This window comes from Histoplasma capsulatum, genomic scaffold (assembly GCF_000149585.1).
Source record: "Histoplasma capsulatum NAm1 scaffold_5 genomic scaffold, whole genome shotgun sequence".
NCBI lineage: Eukaryota > Fungi > Ascomycota > Eurotiomycetes > Onygenales > Ajellomycetaceae > Histoplasma > Histoplasma mississippiense.
Genome location: NW_001813978.1, coordinates 2,048,112 through 2,068,617, shown reverse-complemented (window position 1 = coordinate 2,068,617; position 20,506 = coordinate 2,048,112). Strand labels below are relative to the sequence as shown.

The window sequence follows — 20,506 nt, the reverse complement described above, 5'->3', positions numbered from 1 at the left end:
CCTTGCAGATCGCCACTATCTACAGCGCGACCTTCCAGCAATTCCTGGCCGTGCGCAGTCTGTTCGGCCTCTTCATGGGCGGTGTGTATGGCAATGCCATCGCCATTGCGCTGGAAAATTGCCCCGTGGAAGCGCGCGGGCTCATGTCCGGCGTCCTCCAACAGGGGTATTCGATGGGTTACGTCTTCGCAGCATGCGCCAACCTGGGCGTGGGCGGCTCGACGGAATCGTGGAAGACCGTCTTCTGGATCGCAGCTGGCCTGTCGTTCCTCGCTGGGGCTCTTCGCGTCGTCCTCCCGGAATCCAAACAGTTCCGCGACGCGAAACGGGCCGGGACACACCGCAACACGTTTCCGGGCGCCTTCTGGCGCGATACAAAGTCCATGCTAGCCAAGGAATGGCGCTTGGTGGTCTACTGCATCATCCTCATGGCCTGGTTCAACTTCTACAGCCACACGTCGCAGGATAGCTATACAACTTTCGTGCTCACGCAGAAGGACCTAGATAATAGCCGCGCCAGCCGCGCCAGCATTTTGATGAAAGTGGGTGCTTGCGTCGGCGGCACCATAATAGGTTACATGTCCCAATTCCTCGGCCGTCGGCGCTCCATCATCCTGGCCGCGCTGATGAGCATCCTGCTGATCCCTGCCTGGATCCTCCCGGAAGGCGAACACAGACTCTCCGCATCGGCGTTCTTCATGCAATTCTTCGTCCAGGGCGCGTGGGGCGTGATCCCCATCCATCTCAACGAGTTATCCCCACCAGAGTTCCGCTCCAGTTTCCCCGGCGTCACGTATCAGCTTGGAAACATGATCTCATCCCCGTCGGCGCAGATTGTCAATGCGATCGCGGAGGCGAATTCTATCCGGGGAACGCAAGGGGAGCCGGAGCCGGCGTATGGGCCGACGATGGGCGTTGCGACGGCGATTTTTGCCGTGGGTATTGTGGTTACGACTATGATTGGGCCGGAGAAAAGGGGGAGGAATTTTGAGCAGGCGAAGGTAGCGGGAATTATAGAAACGGCGTTTGCTGGGGAGGTTAATGCTAAAGCTGTTGAGGCCGAGGATGGGGTTGTGAAGGAGATGGAGAAGAAGTGATGTGATTTTCGAAGGAAGTGAGGAGAGTTTCTTAATAATAAATGAGCAATGATATCTTTTTATTTGATAAATCGGGATAAAGTAGAGAAAACTACAATTTTTTTTCCCCCTTCTTTTATTGATTGCACAGCAATGCTGAGCATATAAGCTACCTCTGCGAACACTGCGCAAATATGTTTCCAAGAAGAAATAATCTTAGAATTTTAAGCACATGAGGGGGTAACTTAAGTCTTCCGCAGAATGGGTTAGAAATGGGGACCAACTTAGGGGCTTGGCAGCTACTACCGCTATCTGATACATATGTAGAATATATTCTTCCTCATGTTTTTCCCTTCATCTTTTCTCTGCTCTCTCTCTCTTCTCTTTCTTTCCTCAGCGATTAGAAACTGTGAGGGAAAGCTGGACAGTGTGGAGAATGAATAGTTGAAGACGGGGATAGATAGTAACAATAGGAACAGTAAACACAACTTGCAACTAATGCTGAGGAGAGAAGAAGAGAAAAGGAAATCGTAAGAAGAATCTATGTCTATTCTATCTTCTACTGTTTGTTCCCACGCTGGCTATCTTTCCTCGCAGTTTCTAATCACTAAGGAATGAATGAGCAGAGGAAGGAACCTCACGTCAGAAATTGACGGTAACTATACAAACTTATTAAAATTGCCTATCTTTGACGCGTAGGCGCCAGCTTACCGGAACAGAGTATATTCTGCTTGCCGTTGAAGCGTTGCCGTTGAAGTAGTGACATAGAAGTGCAGCAGGTAGGCACCAAGAAGAGGAAAGGCCAAAGGCCGAAGAAGAATGAATAACTATCTAAAAGCATATCATCATTGACGAAGACCTATATCGGTGCGCACTCCGAAGGGGGCTTGACTTCATATACAGGCATTGATATCCAAGCATTGGCTGTTATGATGCAGACTTCTCAAAGCTGGGATGAACAACGAATGAGAAGTCGGCACTTATCTCAGGAGACGTTTCGGCTAAGTAGAGCGAATGTATGTACAAAGGTGGATGATATGACCGTGTGCTGTATTTCGTGTTTTCTCCACCCCGATTAAACCAACACCCTGGAGATTATGCTCTTAGCAGAGGGCGGAAAGCCGAGCATTCGTTTTAACCAATGCACCGCACTTGTCGGCAAACAAGAGGGCAGATTCCTTGCAAAGAAAGCCCGAGCAAACAGGAACCATGAACTCCTTCCCATACATGTCAAAGCCATACTATTTTTGCCCTGATTTAATTATCATATTTGAAAGGCCTGGATAAGGTCGTAGTTACCCTGCTGTTTCATGCATGAACACTCGCAGCCAACTAACCCAACCTTGCCTCAACAGGAAGATGCGCGCGCAGGCATATCTGCTCTTCAAAGCTCTGATGTTCCTGAAACGGGAGGGAGACAGTCAATAGCCATTGATTGTTTCATCGTATTTTCTCCTTGGCCATACCCGCCCTGGGAACCCCGTTGTGAAGATCATCGTTCCTTTAGTTAAGCAAGATACGAGGCCCTGGTTGATGGCGATTTATCGATCGCACGATGCGGCTTTCGTTCTTCAAGAACACCCGAAATATATTGTAGCATCGGGACAAGCGGGACCTGTTCACTTTCCTCGTGTCCAGGGGACAGCCGCCAAAATGGGATATTTCATGAGAAATTGAACATTACGATCGAGGCGTTTTTTGAATCTAAGGATATGTCTTTCCCTTGTGAGTGCCTTTTTTTTTTTTTTTTTTTTTTTTTTTGCTACAGTGTGGAGATTCCTTTTCGGCTTCTTTTAGTAGGGGTTGGTCCCACTTTGGCAAGAAAATGAGGTTCGATACGATGGCTTTTGTCTATCTTGCCCATTTTGTCGCGAATAGCTTCATGAGATGGAATTGAAGTTGGGGTTAGTTTGAGGCAGAGTGTCGTATATGTCTTGGATATCATGATTTGAAGGGCGGGAAGAGAGTCGGGATGGAGTTACACTGGCTGCTCCAGTGTTGAGCAACAAGCTATATAAGGATTCCTCTTTCACCCTTGGAATCAGCATCTTCTCATCAGAAGCAGTAGCAGCAGCCACAAGACAAGACCCTCAGTTGGTTGAAAATGGAGCGCCATTCTTGTCTCAAGAGGCAAGCACCTCCTTGATATCTCGCATCTGAATTCCAACGCGTTCTACTCGGTCCAAATTGTATGAAAGCAACAAGGTTTTTTCGTTCAGTCGAAAATGTTACCCCACCTCCTCCCCTACCTCGCTCTCACGGCAATCCACCTGTTCTCAGGTGTAAACGCGGCGACAATCGGGACCTTTCCCCAAATACAACGGCAACAATCTCGGTTCAACCATGAACATTGTCAAGCGTGAGCCCAACCCGGAACCAGGCAGAGACTCCGAATTCGACTTCGACTTCGATGATGACGGCGACATTGATGACTATGACCTCAAGCAGCTCAGCCCCGAGGAACTCGAAAAAGCCTTCAGGCTCATGAGCGAAATCCCGGACAAGGTGCTTGAACAGGGTTCCGATGCGATGGAGAAGTGGCTGAGAAAGCACAAAGGCCAATCGAAACCGATCTCCGCCCGTGGGTGGACTGATCTGTGGAATGTTACCAAGTGCGCCGGTGCCATTGTCTATTTTATCGTGGAGAACTGAGGCGTGCTGGCCAAGCTGGGCAAGTTCAAGAAGGCCATTGATGATGTTGGCAGTTACAAGAACGCTGCGAAACTGCTCCTTAACCGCGGGAAGGGCAGTCGGAAGAAGAAGTCCCACCAACGCATGCAGAAACTCGCCGCCGAGGTTATTGGCGTGGCTGTCATCCAGTCATACTGTACCTAAGTGGTTGACTGAGGTGGTATTTGGAGGATTTTGGCTCCCGAAGGAACGTGGATGATTGCACCTGGGTTTGTTTCATAGGAAGGTGAATTTGGTGACCTCTTTTGAATACCCCTATTTGTTTTCAAAACACAAAACTTGCACACTTGTGTAAATCCATGAATGGATGATATCTGTTGACTCAGCCTAAAACGCTTGCCGGTAAACGCGTTATAGAGAGAATACAGAGAGGGGGATATACATGGCTGATAGAAGAGTATATATATTACGAACGCAATTGTGATGTTACATCACCTTGATTCATCTTGAACCACTTTTGATCAAAGGAAAAATGATCCAGCTGTCCAAAATTCCAGATTCGCAGTCTTGGAGCTCTTTGACCAGGTTTATAATGTTGACACGCGACGGAAGTTCCCCTTGTAGAACTCGCCCTCCATCTTCCATAGCTTCGCGCAAACATGACCTGCTCCACTCTGCTCCATTGTAAACTCGCTTTTGCTTCTCTCTCGGATGAAGCAGAGTCACTTTTTGAAGAGCTCTGGCCCTTCCCACGTATTATTTTTTAAGAAGTGGCTTCGAAAGCCGCCAAGACTCAGCTTTGAGGAGGAATCTGACAGTCAAAAATGAAAAGAAAGGATCAAAATTCATCCTGTTGACATCCTTGATGTCCTATGGTTCGAACTGTCAGATGATCAGTAAGATAGTGTCTCTTCAGATCAAAGCCTGGAACCTTGGATGATAAGTTAAGAAACGGGGAATTTCTTTCTTTTTGAAGGATTGTGGCACTATTAAAAATGATTTTTGTAAAACCGCGAAAGCGAAACTTCCGATTGCGACTTGGAAGATAGAAAAGGCGCCATCCGGCTGTATGAGGAGTGACCAAGTATCAAGCCTACTAGCAGAGCGCAATGGCAGGAACTCAGGGCGATGCTCCCTGAGAAACGGCGTCCGAAACGGGACCAGTAGAGCCAAAAGAATCTCAGTTTCTTCCTTTCTTTTCTGGAACCACAACCTAGTACAATCGTTTAAGGCCCGAGGGCAAGTTGACTAATCATGATTTTGTTTGGTGTGGGGGTGGGGGAGATATTTGTCATCGTCTGTTTGGACCAGATACTGTTCACTCTCACAAAACTCCGTCCGGCTTGGGTACTATTCGCAATCCTATTTTGGCCTGGATACAACCTTTGAGTGGTTCCTAAGTCCGGTTGTACAGTGCGTTGTTGGATTTTCGGTTGGAAACCACACATGCTCCACCAGCAGCGATATCCGTTGGGGGTGACATGAGATTCACACGGCGAGATTCATCGAACCACGATAATCAAAACGTCACCCAATCCACAATCCGGGTAGCGGTTGTGCTCTGCGTGATACGCCGGCCTGAACGCTGGGTCGACATAGCAGTAACGGATTTCGATGGTTAACGTTCTGAGTTTTATTCACCGTGTTTGACTCCACCGTCTACTTCTACTCTTAGACTCTAGACTCCGTAGTTGAATCTGTATCTAGACGGTAAACGTTAGAACATACTTGAGTAAGAATCCATGCAAGCAGAAAGTATATATCGCGGTAATCGTCGGTTGGAAAGCTTAAACCGTGAAAAAATCACAGGTGACTGCTGTTGCAGCAGGGAAATGTCGGCAACCAATGAGGAGACGGGATGGAATATCCAACAATCTGACGGCCAGAAGCAAATCCCCCCAGACCCTCGATAAGCGAAGCTTGAAGTTTGAGTCTTAAGAAGCTTGTAAGAAGCTTGCTTGAGTTCCTGACGACCCTCAAATAAACTGTGGCTGGACAAGGTCCCTGTGAACAGTATTTGAGGCAAAATGAGTACGGAGTAAGCAGACAAGAACTTGCATTATCTGTTGGGCCACACATATTCTCGGCGTATACATTGCGCGATCCCTTGACTTGCGGTGGCATGTACTGTATTGAACCGGAGCTTGTAAGGACAGAACAATAGTGTACAGGATAGTACTATGTATGCATGCAAGTATGTGGACAAGACTCATGATGATGTCGGTGGAGTCCAGCGGGCGTTATGTTAGCAAATGTTTAGCTATTTACCCCGCAATAACGATAGACAGCTGTAGCCTGTAGATCACCTTCGAGGAATGCGGTGTCGGAGCTTTCGCTGGTCCCTCCTCCGTTCTAGTAGGAGGACCTCTATGAAGAAAGTACTGAAGAGTGCACGCCGCTCAGCTGGAGGGGAGGGGCGCCAAGGTGTTCCAAGGTCGTTGCGTGCGGTGGTTCGTGCGAGGAAGCCTTGGGATATTTGTCGTGCAGCTCGCGATTTCGAGGCAGTTCTTTTACCTGCCAAGGAGGTACGGTGTGGTTGGGCGAAACTTTACCTGGACAACAGCAAGAATCCTTCAGCATGTTTACAAATAGTATCCAGCAACTTCAAGGGGACTGGGGATCGGGATGTGGTTTGATCCGGGCTCCGAGGAACCCGCGATATTAGCATAGATACTCCGTAGATATTTGGCTGAGGGGATTTGGCGCCGAATCGGTCCAAAATGGACCGTTGTCCAGAACAGCCTGGAGAATAACAATCTATCCGATTTGCTCACCGCCACACTTGGCGGCTACACACAGACAAAAGATGATGCAATATGGCACTTCGTTTTTGGCTGCATCCCATCTGGCTACTGCGCACGTGCCCAACCATCATGTGCTTTTTTAATTATCACCGAGCCATTAAGGGGAAAGATGGAAGCGCTGCATACATGCATGCATGAACGGGATATTTTGCTCTGCCTGTTAGTTGGCGTTGTTTTCGCATGCTGTTGCTGCTCCGCGGTTGGTGTAATGGTTGTTCCGAAGGCATTTATTAAATACTAGCACATTCGTGATAGGATCGCCACGGACATGCCATGGCACTCCCCCATATCCCACATGGGAAGAAGAGGATCAAGATGCACTAGCATTAGTTCTTTTCAGCAACATGTACTATACACGTACCTGTGGGTGTGTATATGTGCATCTTCGCAGTAATAGTAAGAATGACACAATTACCTACCCTCGTCATCAACATCAGCCACAGCCACAGCAGCAGCAATAACAGCAGCAAGAAGGAGCAGGTGGGTGTTTCTCGAAGCACCTGGTGTTTTCGAATCGCCGCGTACAAGAACAACGAGGTCTTTAGGCGCAGTAGGTATGGGGATGCGAGGAAATGACCGGTTTGGGTCGTCCGTATCGTACGTTTGCTGACGTCGTAGAACTGCGTGGCTCAGTTCCAAAATCATCTCCAGCAGTGTCTTTGCTTGTGCAAGCTGGTCTGAGGAGTTAGTATTACAGTACGTGGTTTGCACGCAAAGGGGGCTAATTTTTAGCCAACGTAAGATGATCTGATAGCTCCGCTTGTAGCGATCTGTCAGGAGGCCTGTCAATGATTATCGTTGACGCTACACAGGAAATGCCAAACTCGATCCCTAATAAGTTACAGGTCATTGACTGCATGAGATCATGCTTGAATTGAATTGATGCTTTGTCCATTATTGTTTTGAGCTTCTTTCATCATTATTTGTTTTGTCATCAACAACAGCGGCATGGAACAAAGCTAATCAGCATCCCGTGAAACAAATCGAAGCGGGAAATTACGTAGAGGGCGCAGAGCCTAGTCTTGTATGGACCAGGTCGGGCGGATTTGACAACACGAGCGTCAGAGGCGCCGTGCTGATATTATTTTGGGATGCGGACTCTGCAAGCTTAAAAACATTCCTCAGCCATGAACCGCAAGATCCTTGTGTTTAAAAAAAAAAATCAAAAAAAAAAAAAAAATCGAAGTGGAACAAGGATACTCCGTACTTGTTCCAAGTTTAGATAGCAAGGATTGAGAAAGGCGAATACGGCCGATCCATCCTCTGGAGCTTTTGTGCTACCTCACCTCCCATTAGTGCCATTCACACAAGGATCTGCAGCTTACCTCTTGGAGGTTTGTCTTTATGAAGAGCTTTTATGAACAGAGAGATGTACATAATAATAGTAGCCATGCTCTGTCTAGTAACGGAGTAACTCGAGTCTAAATTCTTTGTAAAGCCACAAGGGTCGCCCGGCCTGCATGCCAAGCAGCTCATTTAACTTAGCTCTGCTAGCTTTGGAGTGGACTCGAAGGCTGGTCAAACCAGAGCAGCCCCTGGACACTGGAGAGGCAGACGAGGACAAAAAGAGTCAGTCCCTTGCCAGCGACACTGCGGCCAATTGGTGGATGGCGAGGTCATCCTCCAACGACTGAATTCGTAGCTGGAGGAGCATCATCGTCTCGAGTCAAAATGGCCGGGTTCCGGGTTCTCACTGGCTGCGATTATCTTCTTATTCTTTCGCCTCCTTTTCGACAGAGGCCTTGTAAGGAATGGTGCATGTTTGTCAGTGATTGGGATATACTCCGTACGCTGCGTAGATGTCTGCCGCCGATCAACGAGAGCGTTGGTTGCTGGAACGGATCCACATAGGATGCCCCCGAAAAAAAAAACACACATTGTGCACTCTCTGTTCAGCAAAATCGTCGTAGCACTGCGTGCACTGCCAGAGGGACGCATGTATCTTGTGGATTATCAGCATGCCATCCTCGACTCCTGGTTAACTCCGGTGGAAGAAAGGATAACACGATCATGATTATGCTCAGTGACGCCGGGGAGTAAAATAACATACGACAACCCCCGAGCTCCGACCATTCCGCCTCATCCGCCCAGGGCTGGATATCGTATCCGGTATCGTAAATAACGACCCAAGCCCTCTTTCACGCCGAACCTGCCGTGCACGGCCCAATCAGCGGCTGTCTTGCAGCTGGCCGGCGCAATACCAAAAATACCGCAGAACCTCATCCTCGTCCCGTGCCAGCCACGGCCTCTGTTCTCGCTCAGCTTCGACTTCATCTTTTTCTCTCCCTCTTCTCTCCTTTCTTCTCTCCTCCATGTGGTCTCTCTCCGTCGCTTCCTTTCCTCCCATCCTTTGACCGTCAGTGGCCTGCTGTGCTGCTCTCCTTCTTCCCCTCAGACCCAGTCAATACGAGGTCAACCTCTCCTCCTGATGTCGATTGTTTGGTGACACTGCGACCCTCACTTCCTTGAAGCTCCCGCCGTCTGAAACCCCGGCGCTAGCACTCCCTCACAAGCTGTTGATACTCCTTCCTACGCTTGCCTGATTGTCGTCTGCCTTCTGCCTCGTTTTTATAAACGTCGTAGATCGCTCTCCACATCCCTTTTCGCCCGCCGACTTACCTGGTCACTGCTCTCCTCTACTCCTCCCGACCGATTGCTTCGCTCCATAATGGCCGGCGTTATGAACCCAGTGATCCCCTCGTGGAAGGATAATTCGCAAAATTATCTCGGCAAAGTCCAGGTCGTAATACCATGGCGATCTATACAAATGCTTCTCCCCCATCGCGTGCGCCGAAAACTGCGGTCAAAACTGCGAAGTCGCGTCTCTCCGTCATCAACAATAACCTCCCTTAATTCCTCCTTTTCCCCTTTCGACACCCTGAAGACTCTACAAGCTCATCGGTGGAGCGTATATGATGGACAATATCTCGTACTGCTCTTTGTTGGCATATTTTCGCTCTGCGTTATCGAATCGCCTGGCCCCTTCGCCAAAGCTCTGGTTGCCTTTGGGTTGATAACGTCGCTACTTCTTCCAGCCACCTGCCAATTCTTCCTACCATTTCTCCCTATAATTGCTTGGCTCATCTATTTCTATGCCTGCCAGTATGTTCCCCCCCCCTCCCATCTCATTCCTTGGATACTTTTTCGTATCGTTGAAGCGGCGATCGAGCGCGTCATAGCTGACATCTCACGATTTCACCCCTTCCAAACAGATTTATTCCAAGCGACTGGCGGCCCCCAATATGGGTGCGCGTGCTTCCAGCACTTGAAAATATCTTCTACGGTGCCAATCTCAGCAATATTCTCTCTGCCCGTCAGAATACTTTTCTAGACGTCTTGGCCTGGGTTCCATACGGAATTATGCACTATGCAGCTCCAGCTATATGCTCCATTATAATATTCATTTTCGGACCCCCCGGGATGACCCCAATTTTTGCTCGCACCTTTGGATTCATGTGCATTACTGCGGTTACCATACAATTTTTATTCCCGTGCTCTCCTCCTTGGTACGAGAATCTGTATGGGTTGGCTCCTGCACACTACGGAATACCGGGGTCTCCTGGTGGCTTGGCCCGAATTGATGAACTTTTCGGTGTAGACATATATACGTCTGGCTTTACGGCATCGCCTGTACCATTTGGTGCCTTTCCCTCCCTGCATGCAGGGAACGCAACCCTCGAGTCTCTATTTTTGAGCCTTATTTTCCCCAGGCTTAAACCAGTTTTTATTCTCTATACTGCGTGGCTGTGGTGGTCCACGATGTATCTTTCACACCATTACGCGGTGGATCTAATAGGCGGTGGCTTTCTAGCCGCTGTCTCGTTTTACTTCGCAAAGTCAAGATTCATACCACGAGTCCAGGCTGATAAAACATTCCGGTGGGACTACGATTATGTGGAGGTTGGGGAATCGCCGATCGACCATGGTTATGACTTAGCAAACTTCCACGGTGATTTGCATATCGATTCTGACGAATGGACCGTAGGATCGTCTTCCTCCATATCTTCCGGTTCCCTCAGCCCTGTGGATGAAGCTCAATCCCTGTGGGATGGCGAGACCCTAGGTGCAAACTCAGACCTTGAAGCAGGTCGCTGATTCAAATCACGCTTCGATCATCCCCTTTCCGAAAAATAACCCCATTAATACTTGGCAACGCCCCTCCTTGTCAATAAAACCAGCATTTTGAAGTAATAGCGGAATTTTTAATTAATGACTCACGGCATATTCTGGAGCCTTCTGTTTCAGCTTTGAGCGACTTCTTTTCGAAAGACATAACTTTTAATGACTTTGGATACCTTTTCTTCTTCCCCCCCCCCCCCCCCTCTTTATCTTCTCTTCTCAACGACTCCTGCGATTCTATTTTGCCATTCAGCCTATATAATGGTCTCCCCGGATGTCTCTACCCCTTCCGAATTTAATCGATCACGTGTTCAACTTCTTGAAGGCAGTCGATGGGGAAAACGATGTATCTTTTTTCCTTCGTTTTCCAATAAATAATATACCGCTGGTTCCTTCTGGGCATAAAAGCCAATCTCCTTTAGGGTCCTCGATATTCGCATATCCATTATCCAGTGCCCACACATTATAATCGGAGAGAAAGGGCTTCCGCATACGGATTCAGAAATCCACCATCTTGCGGCACCACCGATCTGGGAGCCATTCCATCTTTATTTGAGGGGATATAAATATATTTTCTTCATAGCAGCATGCGGTATAATTTTCAAATAGCTGTTAAGGTGGATTTGGCGAAGGCTTTTCATCACCCGCATATCTCTTCGTTTTCCTTGCAACAGCGCTTTGACATTTATCCGGACACCATCCACACAGGGAAAAACAATAATTGGGCTGGCGCAGGCTTGTACATTTTTAATTTTTTTCTTTTTTATTTTCCCTTTGTCATTAAACCTTTCATTACGTTCGTTACGCTCATGGGTGTTGTCGGATGGGGCTTTGTACTGTACAGACTAGAGTCGGGTTGGCATGGCGGGTTGGCGGAAAAGAGAGAGCTTATTATAGTTCCTTGAATGAATCTTTTCCCCCGCAATATATTTTGTTTGTATCTTTCTTTTATTATCATTCGTTTGCATCAGCCATGAGCATATATAGAGATGTTTTAAACCCGTTTTGCCTCTTTTCATTGTGATATCTATCTATTTGAGGTAATTCTTTTTTTCTTTTAGTCCTACCTACAGGTTCCGCTCTCCGACCTCAACTAGGGGGTAAACCTTCGTTTTTTTATGGCTTTGTTTTTCTTCTTGTTGTCAGTTGTTTCGTCAGGGGCTGTTGTTTGGCTACCTCCCCGACAGCAGCATCAATGCAGGATTTCTTTTTTGCATTTTTGTTCTTCTTTTTCCATGGTCTTTCCAGTGTGATTTTCCATGACAAGCAAGCAGGTTTCTAATCGGCAATTCAGGGCAATGAACAGTCAGTTGAATGTCTTTTTCCTGGTCGGGGGGCGTGCGGCGGAAGAGGGCTGGCTCCGTTTGTTATTTCTCCTTTTCTTTCCCCCTCCATCTTGTGTGTGTATTTTCGCATCGACATCGGCAACACGGTTTTGTCAAAAGATAATGATGTCATGGGAGGTATTCCAGGAAGATATAGTTTTCATTTATATTTTTTATTTCCCCCCCCCCCCCCCCCTCCAAAGCTCGGGGGATGGGGCGGGATGGGAACGAGCCGCAGGTAAACCAGACAATCTGCATCTCCGACTCTAGAAGAATTGAAAACAAAGAGATATATATATATATATATATATTTTTTTTTTTTTTTTTTTTTTTTTTTTTTTTTGCACGTGGGGCCTTATCCTACTGATGAACGATGATGCATATTAGGTGATGTTTCGGTTTCGTCTTGTTTTTGTCGCCTTTTGATTGATATTGGTGTCTCCATTCCCCTTTTTTTATATATATAACACGGCACCCATTAAACTAATAGTAATCAACTAATACTGACTCCATTTAGCTTATTTACTGCTTTGCTTGACTTATCCCACCATCTCCCCAGTCCCTCCTTCTTCATTCTGTCCTGTGAGGAAGGAGAAAGGTTCGGTTGGATGAGAGTATGATTTCGGAATATCTTCAAACGCTCGAGCGTCTTAAGATGATGGATGAGCATTCCTTCAAATATTGAGTTCCGAGATCCACACATACGTCTCATCCTTCATAATAAAGAGAATTGCTTCCACGCCTCCTGTCTGCTACTGATCCAATTAAGGTATCCAAAATCCCTGATTCCTCCTTCCTTCCTCCCCGTCCTAGATCATTGCGGCTCTCTGGACAAAATAGAGTGTCAAAAAATGTTAACTTTCCACATTTTTTTGTGCCATGAAGATATAAGCCAAACTGCAACGCCAACCAAGTAATAAGTACGGCGCGTAATTATAAAAGTCGTTAATTGCTAACCAGGCCGTCTATAAACGTAAAGGGGAATTCGAGTGCAGAGAGGTGACACGAAACTGCAGAAGGACAGAAAGCTCAAAGGCGCAAAATGCTGTTCGTTGTCAAACGATGCAGGATGTACAGGAAAGACATGTTATACCAAAGAAATACAACAGGTACAACAGGTACAACAGGGTGTTATATACGACGTAATCCCCCCCCCCCCCCAAAAAAAAAAAAAAAAAGGAGATAATACATTCCAGGGCCACGCTCCTACAGAGCAAAGCAGGCAGGAAATAACAAGAAAGGAAACGATAGGGAGGAAGCGGATTTAGGCAAAAACAATAGGGAATTCGTATTTACACATGACCAATGATATTTTTACTTCTTCTTCATTCTTCTTCATAGATCTTGACCCGATCGGAATATTCTCTTATTCGTGACACGTAGTTCTCTTCGATCATGTCGCCTCTCCCACCTGCGACACGAAGGACTAGGTCATTGAGCAAGGACCGTCCGAGAATATCGACATGGTCGCCTAAATGTATCGTGTCAGGTAATAAGCGTGGAAGGCTACAAAAACATACTGGAGAAAAATGAGCGAATGGATCCTCAAATAACGTACCGGTATTAGGACCTCCTCGAGGCGAGAAACGATCAGGCTCATGAGGCATCTCATACACTTTGACATTCGCACCAGCGGGGTTATATCGTTTAATCCCCCAACCTTTCGCGCACATATATCCCAAACTCAGCAAGTTGACAGTACCGTCTCCCTCGCTCATAACCACTCCACGGTCCACTATCCCGTTTGTCACCGTCGTATCGATGCTGAAATTGAGCTTCGATACCATGTCGGTATCATGGTGGTAAAAGTAGCTGCGCTCTGTAGGCTTGCCAACTCCATAGAAACAATATATCTTCAGGTTTGGGGCAAGGGGTAAGCGTGCTTCCAGCGGGTTTAGCCACTTGCGCGGATCCTTTTCGTTCGCTTCGACCTCCCTCGCCGTATGTGCGACACCGTGTGAATAGTTCCGGAGGACCTGGTTTTGGAACCACTGCTCCGTGTGATTGAAGAGAAATGGCAGGCTCGTCTTAGCAGTAAGGTTCTGTTGGGTGTTCGACGAATTTGCCTCCCTGAAATTGATCAGGTTGCCAAACGTAAAGGGTTGATCTTCTTGGTCATCTGGAGCCCAGGAATTGTTTCCCCAGACGGCCTCTCCGCCTTTCGGGAGCATGCTTGATATTCCAGGTATTGCGCGGAAAAGCTCAGCTCTCTCCCATTTGCAAAGGAATTTTTCGAGCCCGTATACAGCGAAGGCATTGAGTTGTGCAGTGTCTTTCATTTCTCCTGACAGAAGAGCCGGAACTCCCTTTGAAGCCCCTAGCATACAGCCGCTGATATTGATCCACGAATCGATGTGCGTCTCTACCCAGTCAGATCCCCCGTTTCCATGTTCCGGACTCTCAACCCATTTGAAGAAAAACATGGCAACTTGCGAGCCCATGCTATGCGAAACAAGAACGACCTTCCTATCCGAGAGCTTCACGGCCGTCTCGATGTATGCCTTGAGTCTACTAAAATAGTGATCGCGCGTTTCGAGGTTGAGATAGGAAAGCCGCCAGTCATAGGCAGCGGTGAAAGCATTAGTCGGATCATAACCAATCGTCGCAAGGTTTTCCAAAATTTTGTTCCAAATCCAGTAACCCGTAATGAAGAAGTCCGTTGCATCAAAACCCTGCGCCGCCCGGAGTTTAATACCAGGGGGATCCAAGCCCGTGATCTTATCGAGCATAATGTGATTTTTCCAGCCAGTTTTGTCGAGGACGAGGGCTCGCATCATACTCCAACTTCCCCATAACCTTTTTCTAAAATATGGTCTCGACTTTTCGTCCGTTCCCCAACTCTCTAGCCCTGTGGATATGACCCCAGGAACCATAATGATCGGGTGATTTGCTGTGATGCCCTGAGCCTGAAGGCCGAGGCCGATCGAGAAGGCATCATAGCTAACAGCTGTGCGTTCCGTTTGCTAGACAAAGAAAATTGAAATAGATTATAAGTTAGCTCTAGTTTCGACGGAGGTTTTCAAATGGTAGCCAAAGCAATAAATGATCCCGGAGGCTCTTAAACATACCGAAAATTGGCTTGCATCTCTGATAATGCCTGCAGGCATAACATCGATCAAGGAATCCAAATCTTATAGTCCATCAGGGCATCCAATGTAATAACCTCATTATGATTTGCGAAAAATAAAGCCAAGAATATTCCAAAAACGCCTCCGAGTCCAAATATCAGCCCATTTCGCCGTTTACTCCTCCGCCTCACGGGGATTTGGTGCACCTTCAAGCCCGTGTCAAAATGAGGCTGGTCTCCACCCTTGCGTACCGAAAGAGTAGCACTACTGCTGCCTTCGTCTGGGGTATCTGCCGTGGATTCGGTGGATGGAGAGCTAGGGTTAGAGGCCGAGAAGATGTACCCAAATCGACGGCGAAGGCCTGACATCGCGGAGAATTGACAAGACCTGTTTCCGCTGTTGCTTCAGAGGCTTGTATATATGTAAGATGTCGTCGACTGGGCTAACATGCCCGTCATAGCAGGCGGAGTATCACATGGGGCAGTGTGGAAAGAGCTGCGAGGCGGAGACAGCAGCTTGTTTTCCTTAGCTTATTTTTCTTTGGGGGGCAACCTTGGAATCCCGGGCAAACATTCCCCGCTATATATTATTTAATCTAGCCCAGACTGCCGAAGATACGGGTTTTTCTACTACTTACATGGGAGTGCTAATTGAGCGGATGGTCTGACACTCTTATGCAGGGAAGAAAACTAGCAAGGAGAGCTGCTCGTGAAATCGCAACATCATGGCCGACGATGCGGCATCCCATCTCCGCTATATCCAGTATGAAAGTGACAAGGAAAACGAATATGTCTCCGCAATGCGCCAATTGATATCCAAAGACCTTTCAGAGCCCTACAACATCTATGTCTACCGCTATTTCCTCTACCAGTGGGGGGACCTCTGCTATATGGTAAATCCTAGGTTTCTTTTTGATATACCCAGCCCGCGCAGCCTGCCTCCCGCAAACGAATTCCCCGTAGCTAACCCTGTCTTGCTACATATACAGGCAATGGACGGCAAGGATAATCTGATTGGGGTTGTCATATCAAAACTTGAACCACATCGCGGTGGGCCTCTGCGCGGTTATATTGCTATGTTAGCTGTGCGAGAAGAATACAGAGGCCAAGGCATTGCCACGACGCTCGTACGTATGGCTATCGATGCCATGATTGCCAGAGACGCGGATGAGGTTTGCTATTGTTCCTCTTCCATTTTCTATCCCTCCCACAAACACACTTTCCTTCCTACTCCATTCGCGACTCATTCCGGGTAGCAGCTATGCCGGGATTTACCCCACCAGAACAAGCAAGCAATTAACCTCCGGTTTCTCCATATCTAGGTCGTCCTCGAAACAGAAACAAGCAACACTGCCGCCATGAAATTATACGAGCGTCTAGGGTTCCTACGCAGCAAACGACTCCACCGGTACTACCTCAATGGCAACTCTGCCTTCCGGCTTGTGCTGTATCTGAAAGAGGTGTGGGCCTCATTCGACCGCGTCGATCCGTACCGGTGTATCCGGATGGATTGCCCACCCAAGAAGGAGGGGAACTCCCAGGGGCATCACGTGTGTGATACCGCTTTACGATTCCAAAGGATCTGTGGGGAGTAAATCAAAGGAGAAAGCTTTGAACTACGCTACCCCATATAAGACTCACGAGAGTCCAATCGTGGATTCAAAAGACCTATGAGATGAGGATGACAGGACATCTCCTCAAGTTTTCCCTCGAAAACACGGTATCCATACCAGAATCTAGCATATCCCTGGAGTCCCAAACAGGCTGCGCCTGGGGTTGCCCCCATGGAGAAATCAGAAGACTTAGGGAAGGGAATTTCCCCTGAATACATAGAGGGCGGTTTTTTTTTTCTTTTTGTTTTCTTCTGAAATTGTTGAATCCCCCCCCCCCCCCCCCCCATGGTGAAGATCCTCACCAACAACGGTGAAAGCAATATTTAGGGATTTTAAATATGAATTTTAGATAGACAAGTTATGCCAAACCGCAAATCCCTCGCTTATTCAACCTCGCTTATTCAAAAGATGTAAACGCCGTAATCCCTTCCTAATATAATGGGAGATAGAGCTCTAATATGCAAAATATCTTCAAGGAACCCAGCCCAAATAATATCTATACAGTGCAGGATATGGATTGATGCACACTGATGCAAAACAATGTACTATGTTTACATCAGCACATACATTTGATCAGCTACTTTTGTACCCGAGTAAGTAACTTTAGGAAAAAATGAGAAATGGGATAAAAATATATCGAGGAAATGCGAGGGAGGAGAGAAGAACGATGATGTACATGAAAAGATATACATATGGTGTGGAAATGAAATATAAAATACAAGTTTATATACAAGGCAGGGGGTTGGCGCGGGCGATAGTAGAGCATTTAGATGTCACTCGCAAGGAACCTAGAGCCATCTCCACCTTTCCACTGTCTCGGTTTCATCTGTGACTCGGGCTTAGTACATTTTGCATCCGAAACACGGGTTCTATCTTGTGTTGGGGAACCTTGCTATGGCTTTGTTCCAGGCTCTACTCCCGGCCCTGGTCCCGTGCTGTTTGCTGTTTGCTGTTTCGACTCTCGCGTTAGCTCTTGTGGCTGCTGTTCCTGTTGTTTTTTTGGTTCATCCCCAACTTCACTCTCCCCAGTTCCGCGAAGGGAAAGATCATCCTTTTCCCTGTCCCTCTGAACCACCTTCTCATCCACAGGAATTTTGATGACATTTTTAACCACTTCCGCAATTGGCATATTTTCAGCATGGCCCCGTGCCCATCCCATGTCCAGCGCATGAGCTTCCCACATCATGTGGCTGAACGGCAGCTGCGGCTGATAACGCCACACTGCCTCAAAGTCCTTTTTGATGATCCAATGTGCAAGTTGCCGCTGCTGGCTCCTCAGCTCGCCAGCGGGTTGATACTCGATCAACAACGACATAACGTTATCTGTCCCCAGGAGCTCTTGGTCGGGAGTGGGTGGTGCGTTCTTAATCGTGTCAAAACGAGGTTCCAGATCAGACATATCAATTTTAATCCCAACAATCGCCTTGCCAGCTTTTCTAAACCAGTTTGCCTCGGACTCATTGCCAGGCGGAGTGACTGTGTTTCGGAGAAGAGAGTCGAAAACCATGTGTTTCATGCTGCTGCTTACGAGGCCCCAGAGACAGGCGTAGGTCCAAATGACACGGCAGGTGTTGTAGTACCTAGCCTCCCATGCGGCGCTGAAGAGAATTCGGACGGTTTCATTATTTACGGTGAGCCCAAGAAAGTGGTTGACAAGGTCTAGGTAAACAGCGATTGCTTCCGAGTATTGCTTTCTATTGCGATGCACCGCAACGCCATAATTCATGCACTGGACATCCAGTTTTATTTCCCGTTGTTTGCATATCTGGATAATGTCGTGAGCTGCGTCGGAATTGTGTAAGCGTACAGTTACGCCCAGCATAGGTTTTATTGAATCGGTACATATCCAACCCTGTCCGTATCTTTTATCCATCACTGCGAAATAATCTTTGACGGATTGACCACTGTCTAAATGTGACGCGAACGCGTCTGGAATGATCCGGTATATGAGTCGACGAAGGACACGCTCATCGTCCAGCAGTCCCTCTTTGCGCAGGCGCGCGACCACTTTCTGCCTGACATTGGATGACAGGATAGTGTCAACAAACGCCACCCACTCCAACCCATTCGGCTTAACACCGCAACGTTTCATCAGGGAGATGAGATAGCGAAATCTATCCAGGTCACAGTTCTTAGAACAACCTGCGAGCAAGGCGTTAAAAGTCCTAGTCGTCATCAAGTGTTCAAAATTCGGAAAAAGAGATAAAAGGACTGGCAGATATTGGGGGTATCGGTAGCAATAGAATATGACAGAGTTTACCGCTCTGGTAGACAAAAACTGCTTCGTGTGCGGGTTAGTGAAAAGTTCGCGGATTATATCAATAATCACGTCTCGGTTTAGCCGTCCATCCGGATACAGCAAGCTATGAACAGGGCTTGAAAATGAGAGGTTCGTAATTGATTCTAGATAGTCGCCAAACTTCTTGATAGTCCACTTTTTGGGTCTTCGGAAAACATCTGCCCGAATGGGATTCCTTGATCTTCTCCCTTTAGCAATCAACGGCAAATTGTGCGTCCAGACTGATCGGAGCTGTGGAACATCGATGTTGTGTTTTCGTTTCCAATCGTGAGCGGTCACAAAGGGGGGTAGCCAGTCGGGCACCCCACCTTCGGGAGTATGAGCTGTTTGGATATCCGCTCGAATCTCTTTCTCAGCCAGTCTAACGGCCTCCGGAGAACCTGTAAGAACGACCTTGCGCTTGAAATCCACAGAATCGCGTTCCCGTGGCAGTATGTGAACACGACACCCACTCAACACCCTGATGTCCCACACGTTCTCCCTCTCATCGCCAGCCAGAGCGACCACATCCGTTTCAGACAGGTATATGGTTTTCGCATACGCTGGTGCGGGCTTGTTCTCCGCATCGCGCCTTAGGGCCATGATCTCATTCATTATATCCATCCATTCCACATAGAGCTTGTTTTGCTTTAATGGCGGTTTACCAGACAGCTCACGTTCCAGTTGCTTCCGCCACCACTGCTCAGCGCGAACTTGCCGGACTACGCCAGAACTATTGGCTCCAATGGCATCAACTTCTTTGTATACATCCATAGATTGCGCAGAGCTTGGAGCGGACGAGGTGTCACTAACTGGGGAACGAGCATCGTCGACATTGGATGGTCCTACTTCTGTTTCCTCCGGCACCCCATCATTTTCATGATTCCCTGATTCGCCAAAATGTGAAGTCGAAACATTCGAAGTTGTCGGAGCAGCATTAGAAGCTGAAGGAGGTGCAGTATAATTTCTCAAGGTATGATGAGAACTTGACCTGGTGTGACTGTAGCAATTGGATGAAGGCGAATTATGCCGGTTATTGCCCACCGCTGAAGGGAGGCGCAAACATCGTACATATCTCTTTTGAGTCAGCGTGGGGAAGAACTCCCGCGGGTATAAGAAAGGTAGAAAAGGCTCATTGCGGCAAATGGTAACTGGCTCAACGGGAGCTTGAGAGGAAGACAACCGTCTTAAGCCATGACGGGTGCCCAAGAGCATTGGATTCAAAAGCACGGGTGTTCCCCAGCTTGCTGTTGTGGATTCGCGTGGAAATATCTATATCATAGCAAAGCTTTTCTGGGATATATTAGCGTTTCGTTCGTCTGAATCTTTCGGTTCTTTCGAGCGGGATAATTTTTTGGTCTTTCTTTTGACTTGTTTAACTGGCAGCTAAGAAAGTTGATTGGAAAGGCTAGCCCTAAACCACGTGATTAATTTAGCGTATTCGAAAATTCTGTCATTTCTTGGCAGTCAAAAACAACGCGTTGACACCATTTGAATCAATTATTGATTGAAATCAATTCTCATCATCTAAAGCCTCAATTTCTATACAAGTCTTATATGCTTTGATGCTCCATTGGTATCCTCCCTGCTCTG

At 47.5% G+C, this 20,506-nt stretch overlaps 7 protein-coding genes across 7 annotated transcripts; 4 read left to right on the top strand and 3 right to left on the bottom strand.

Moving 5' to 3' along the window:
• Positions 1-74: 74 nt before the first annotated feature.
• Positions 75-1,097, top strand: HCAG_05475 (hypothetical protein; the record flags this gene model as incomplete). The annotated part of the gene is made up of 1 exon (XM_001539958.1): positions 75-1,097. The coding sequence occupies one exon, from the start codon at positions 75-77 to the stop codon at positions 1,095-1,097; it is 1,023 nt and encodes a 340-aa protein (XP_001540008.1).
• Positions 1,098-3,419: 2,322 nt separating this feature from the next.
• HCAG_05474 (predicted protein) lies at positions 3,420-3,911 on the top strand (the record flags this gene model as incomplete). The annotated part of the gene is made up of 2 exons (XM_001539957.1): positions 3,420-3,688; positions 3,782-3,911. The coding sequence occupies 2 exons, from the start codon at positions 3,420-3,422 to the stop codon at positions 3,909-3,911; spliced, it is 399 nt and encodes a 132-aa protein (XP_001540007.1).
• Positions 3,912-6,748: 2,837 nt separating this feature from the next.
• Positions 6,749-7,406, bottom strand: HCAG_05473 (predicted protein; the record flags this gene model as incomplete). Its single annotated transcript, XM_001539956.1, has 3 exons — positions 6,749-6,831; positions 6,931-7,173; positions 7,355-7,406. 3 exons carry the CDS (start codon positions 7,404-7,406, stop codon positions 6,749-6,751), a joined length of 378 nt encoding a protein of 125 aa, XP_001540006.1.
• A 1,773-nt stretch (positions 7,407-9,179) lies between these two features.
• On the top strand, positions 9,180-10,606 carry HCAG_05472 (hypothetical protein; the record flags this gene model as incomplete). The annotated part of the gene is made up of 2 exons (XM_001539955.1): positions 9,180-9,613; positions 9,724-10,606. The coding sequence occupies 2 exons, from the start codon at positions 9,180-9,182 to the stop codon at positions 10,604-10,606; spliced, it is 1,317 nt and encodes a 438-aa protein (XP_001540005.1).
• A 2,674-nt stretch (positions 10,607-13,280) lies between these two features.
• On the bottom strand, positions 13,281-15,391 carry HCAG_05471 (Phospholipid:diacylglycerol acyltransferase; the record flags this gene model as incomplete). The annotated part of the gene is made up of 3 exons (XM_001539954.1): positions 13,281-13,426; positions 13,514-14,918; positions 15,275-15,391. The coding sequence occupies 3 exons, from the start codon at positions 15,389-15,391 to the stop codon at positions 13,281-13,283; spliced, it is 1,668 nt and encodes a 555-aa protein (XP_001540004.1).
• Positions 15,392-15,747: 356 nt separating this feature from the next.
• On the top strand, positions 15,748-17,069 carry HCAG_05470 (conserved hypothetical protein; the record flags this gene model as incomplete). The annotated part of the gene is made up of 4 exons (XM_001539953.1): positions 15,748-15,915; positions 16,012-16,149; positions 16,345-16,572; positions 16,989-17,069. The coding sequence occupies 4 exons, from the start codon at positions 15,748-15,750 to the stop codon at positions 17,067-17,069; spliced, it is 615 nt and encodes a 204-aa protein (XP_001540003.1).
• A 458-nt stretch (positions 17,070-17,527) lies between these two features.
• Positions 17,528-19,979, bottom strand: HCAG_05469 (predicted protein; the record flags this gene model as incomplete). Its single annotated transcript, XM_001539952.1, has 3 exons — positions 17,528-18,400; positions 18,443-19,857; positions 19,958-19,979. 3 exons carry the CDS (start codon positions 19,977-19,979, stop codon positions 17,528-17,530), a joined length of 2,310 nt encoding a protein of 769 aa, XP_001540002.1.
• Positions 19,980-20,506: the final 527 nt, after the last annotated feature.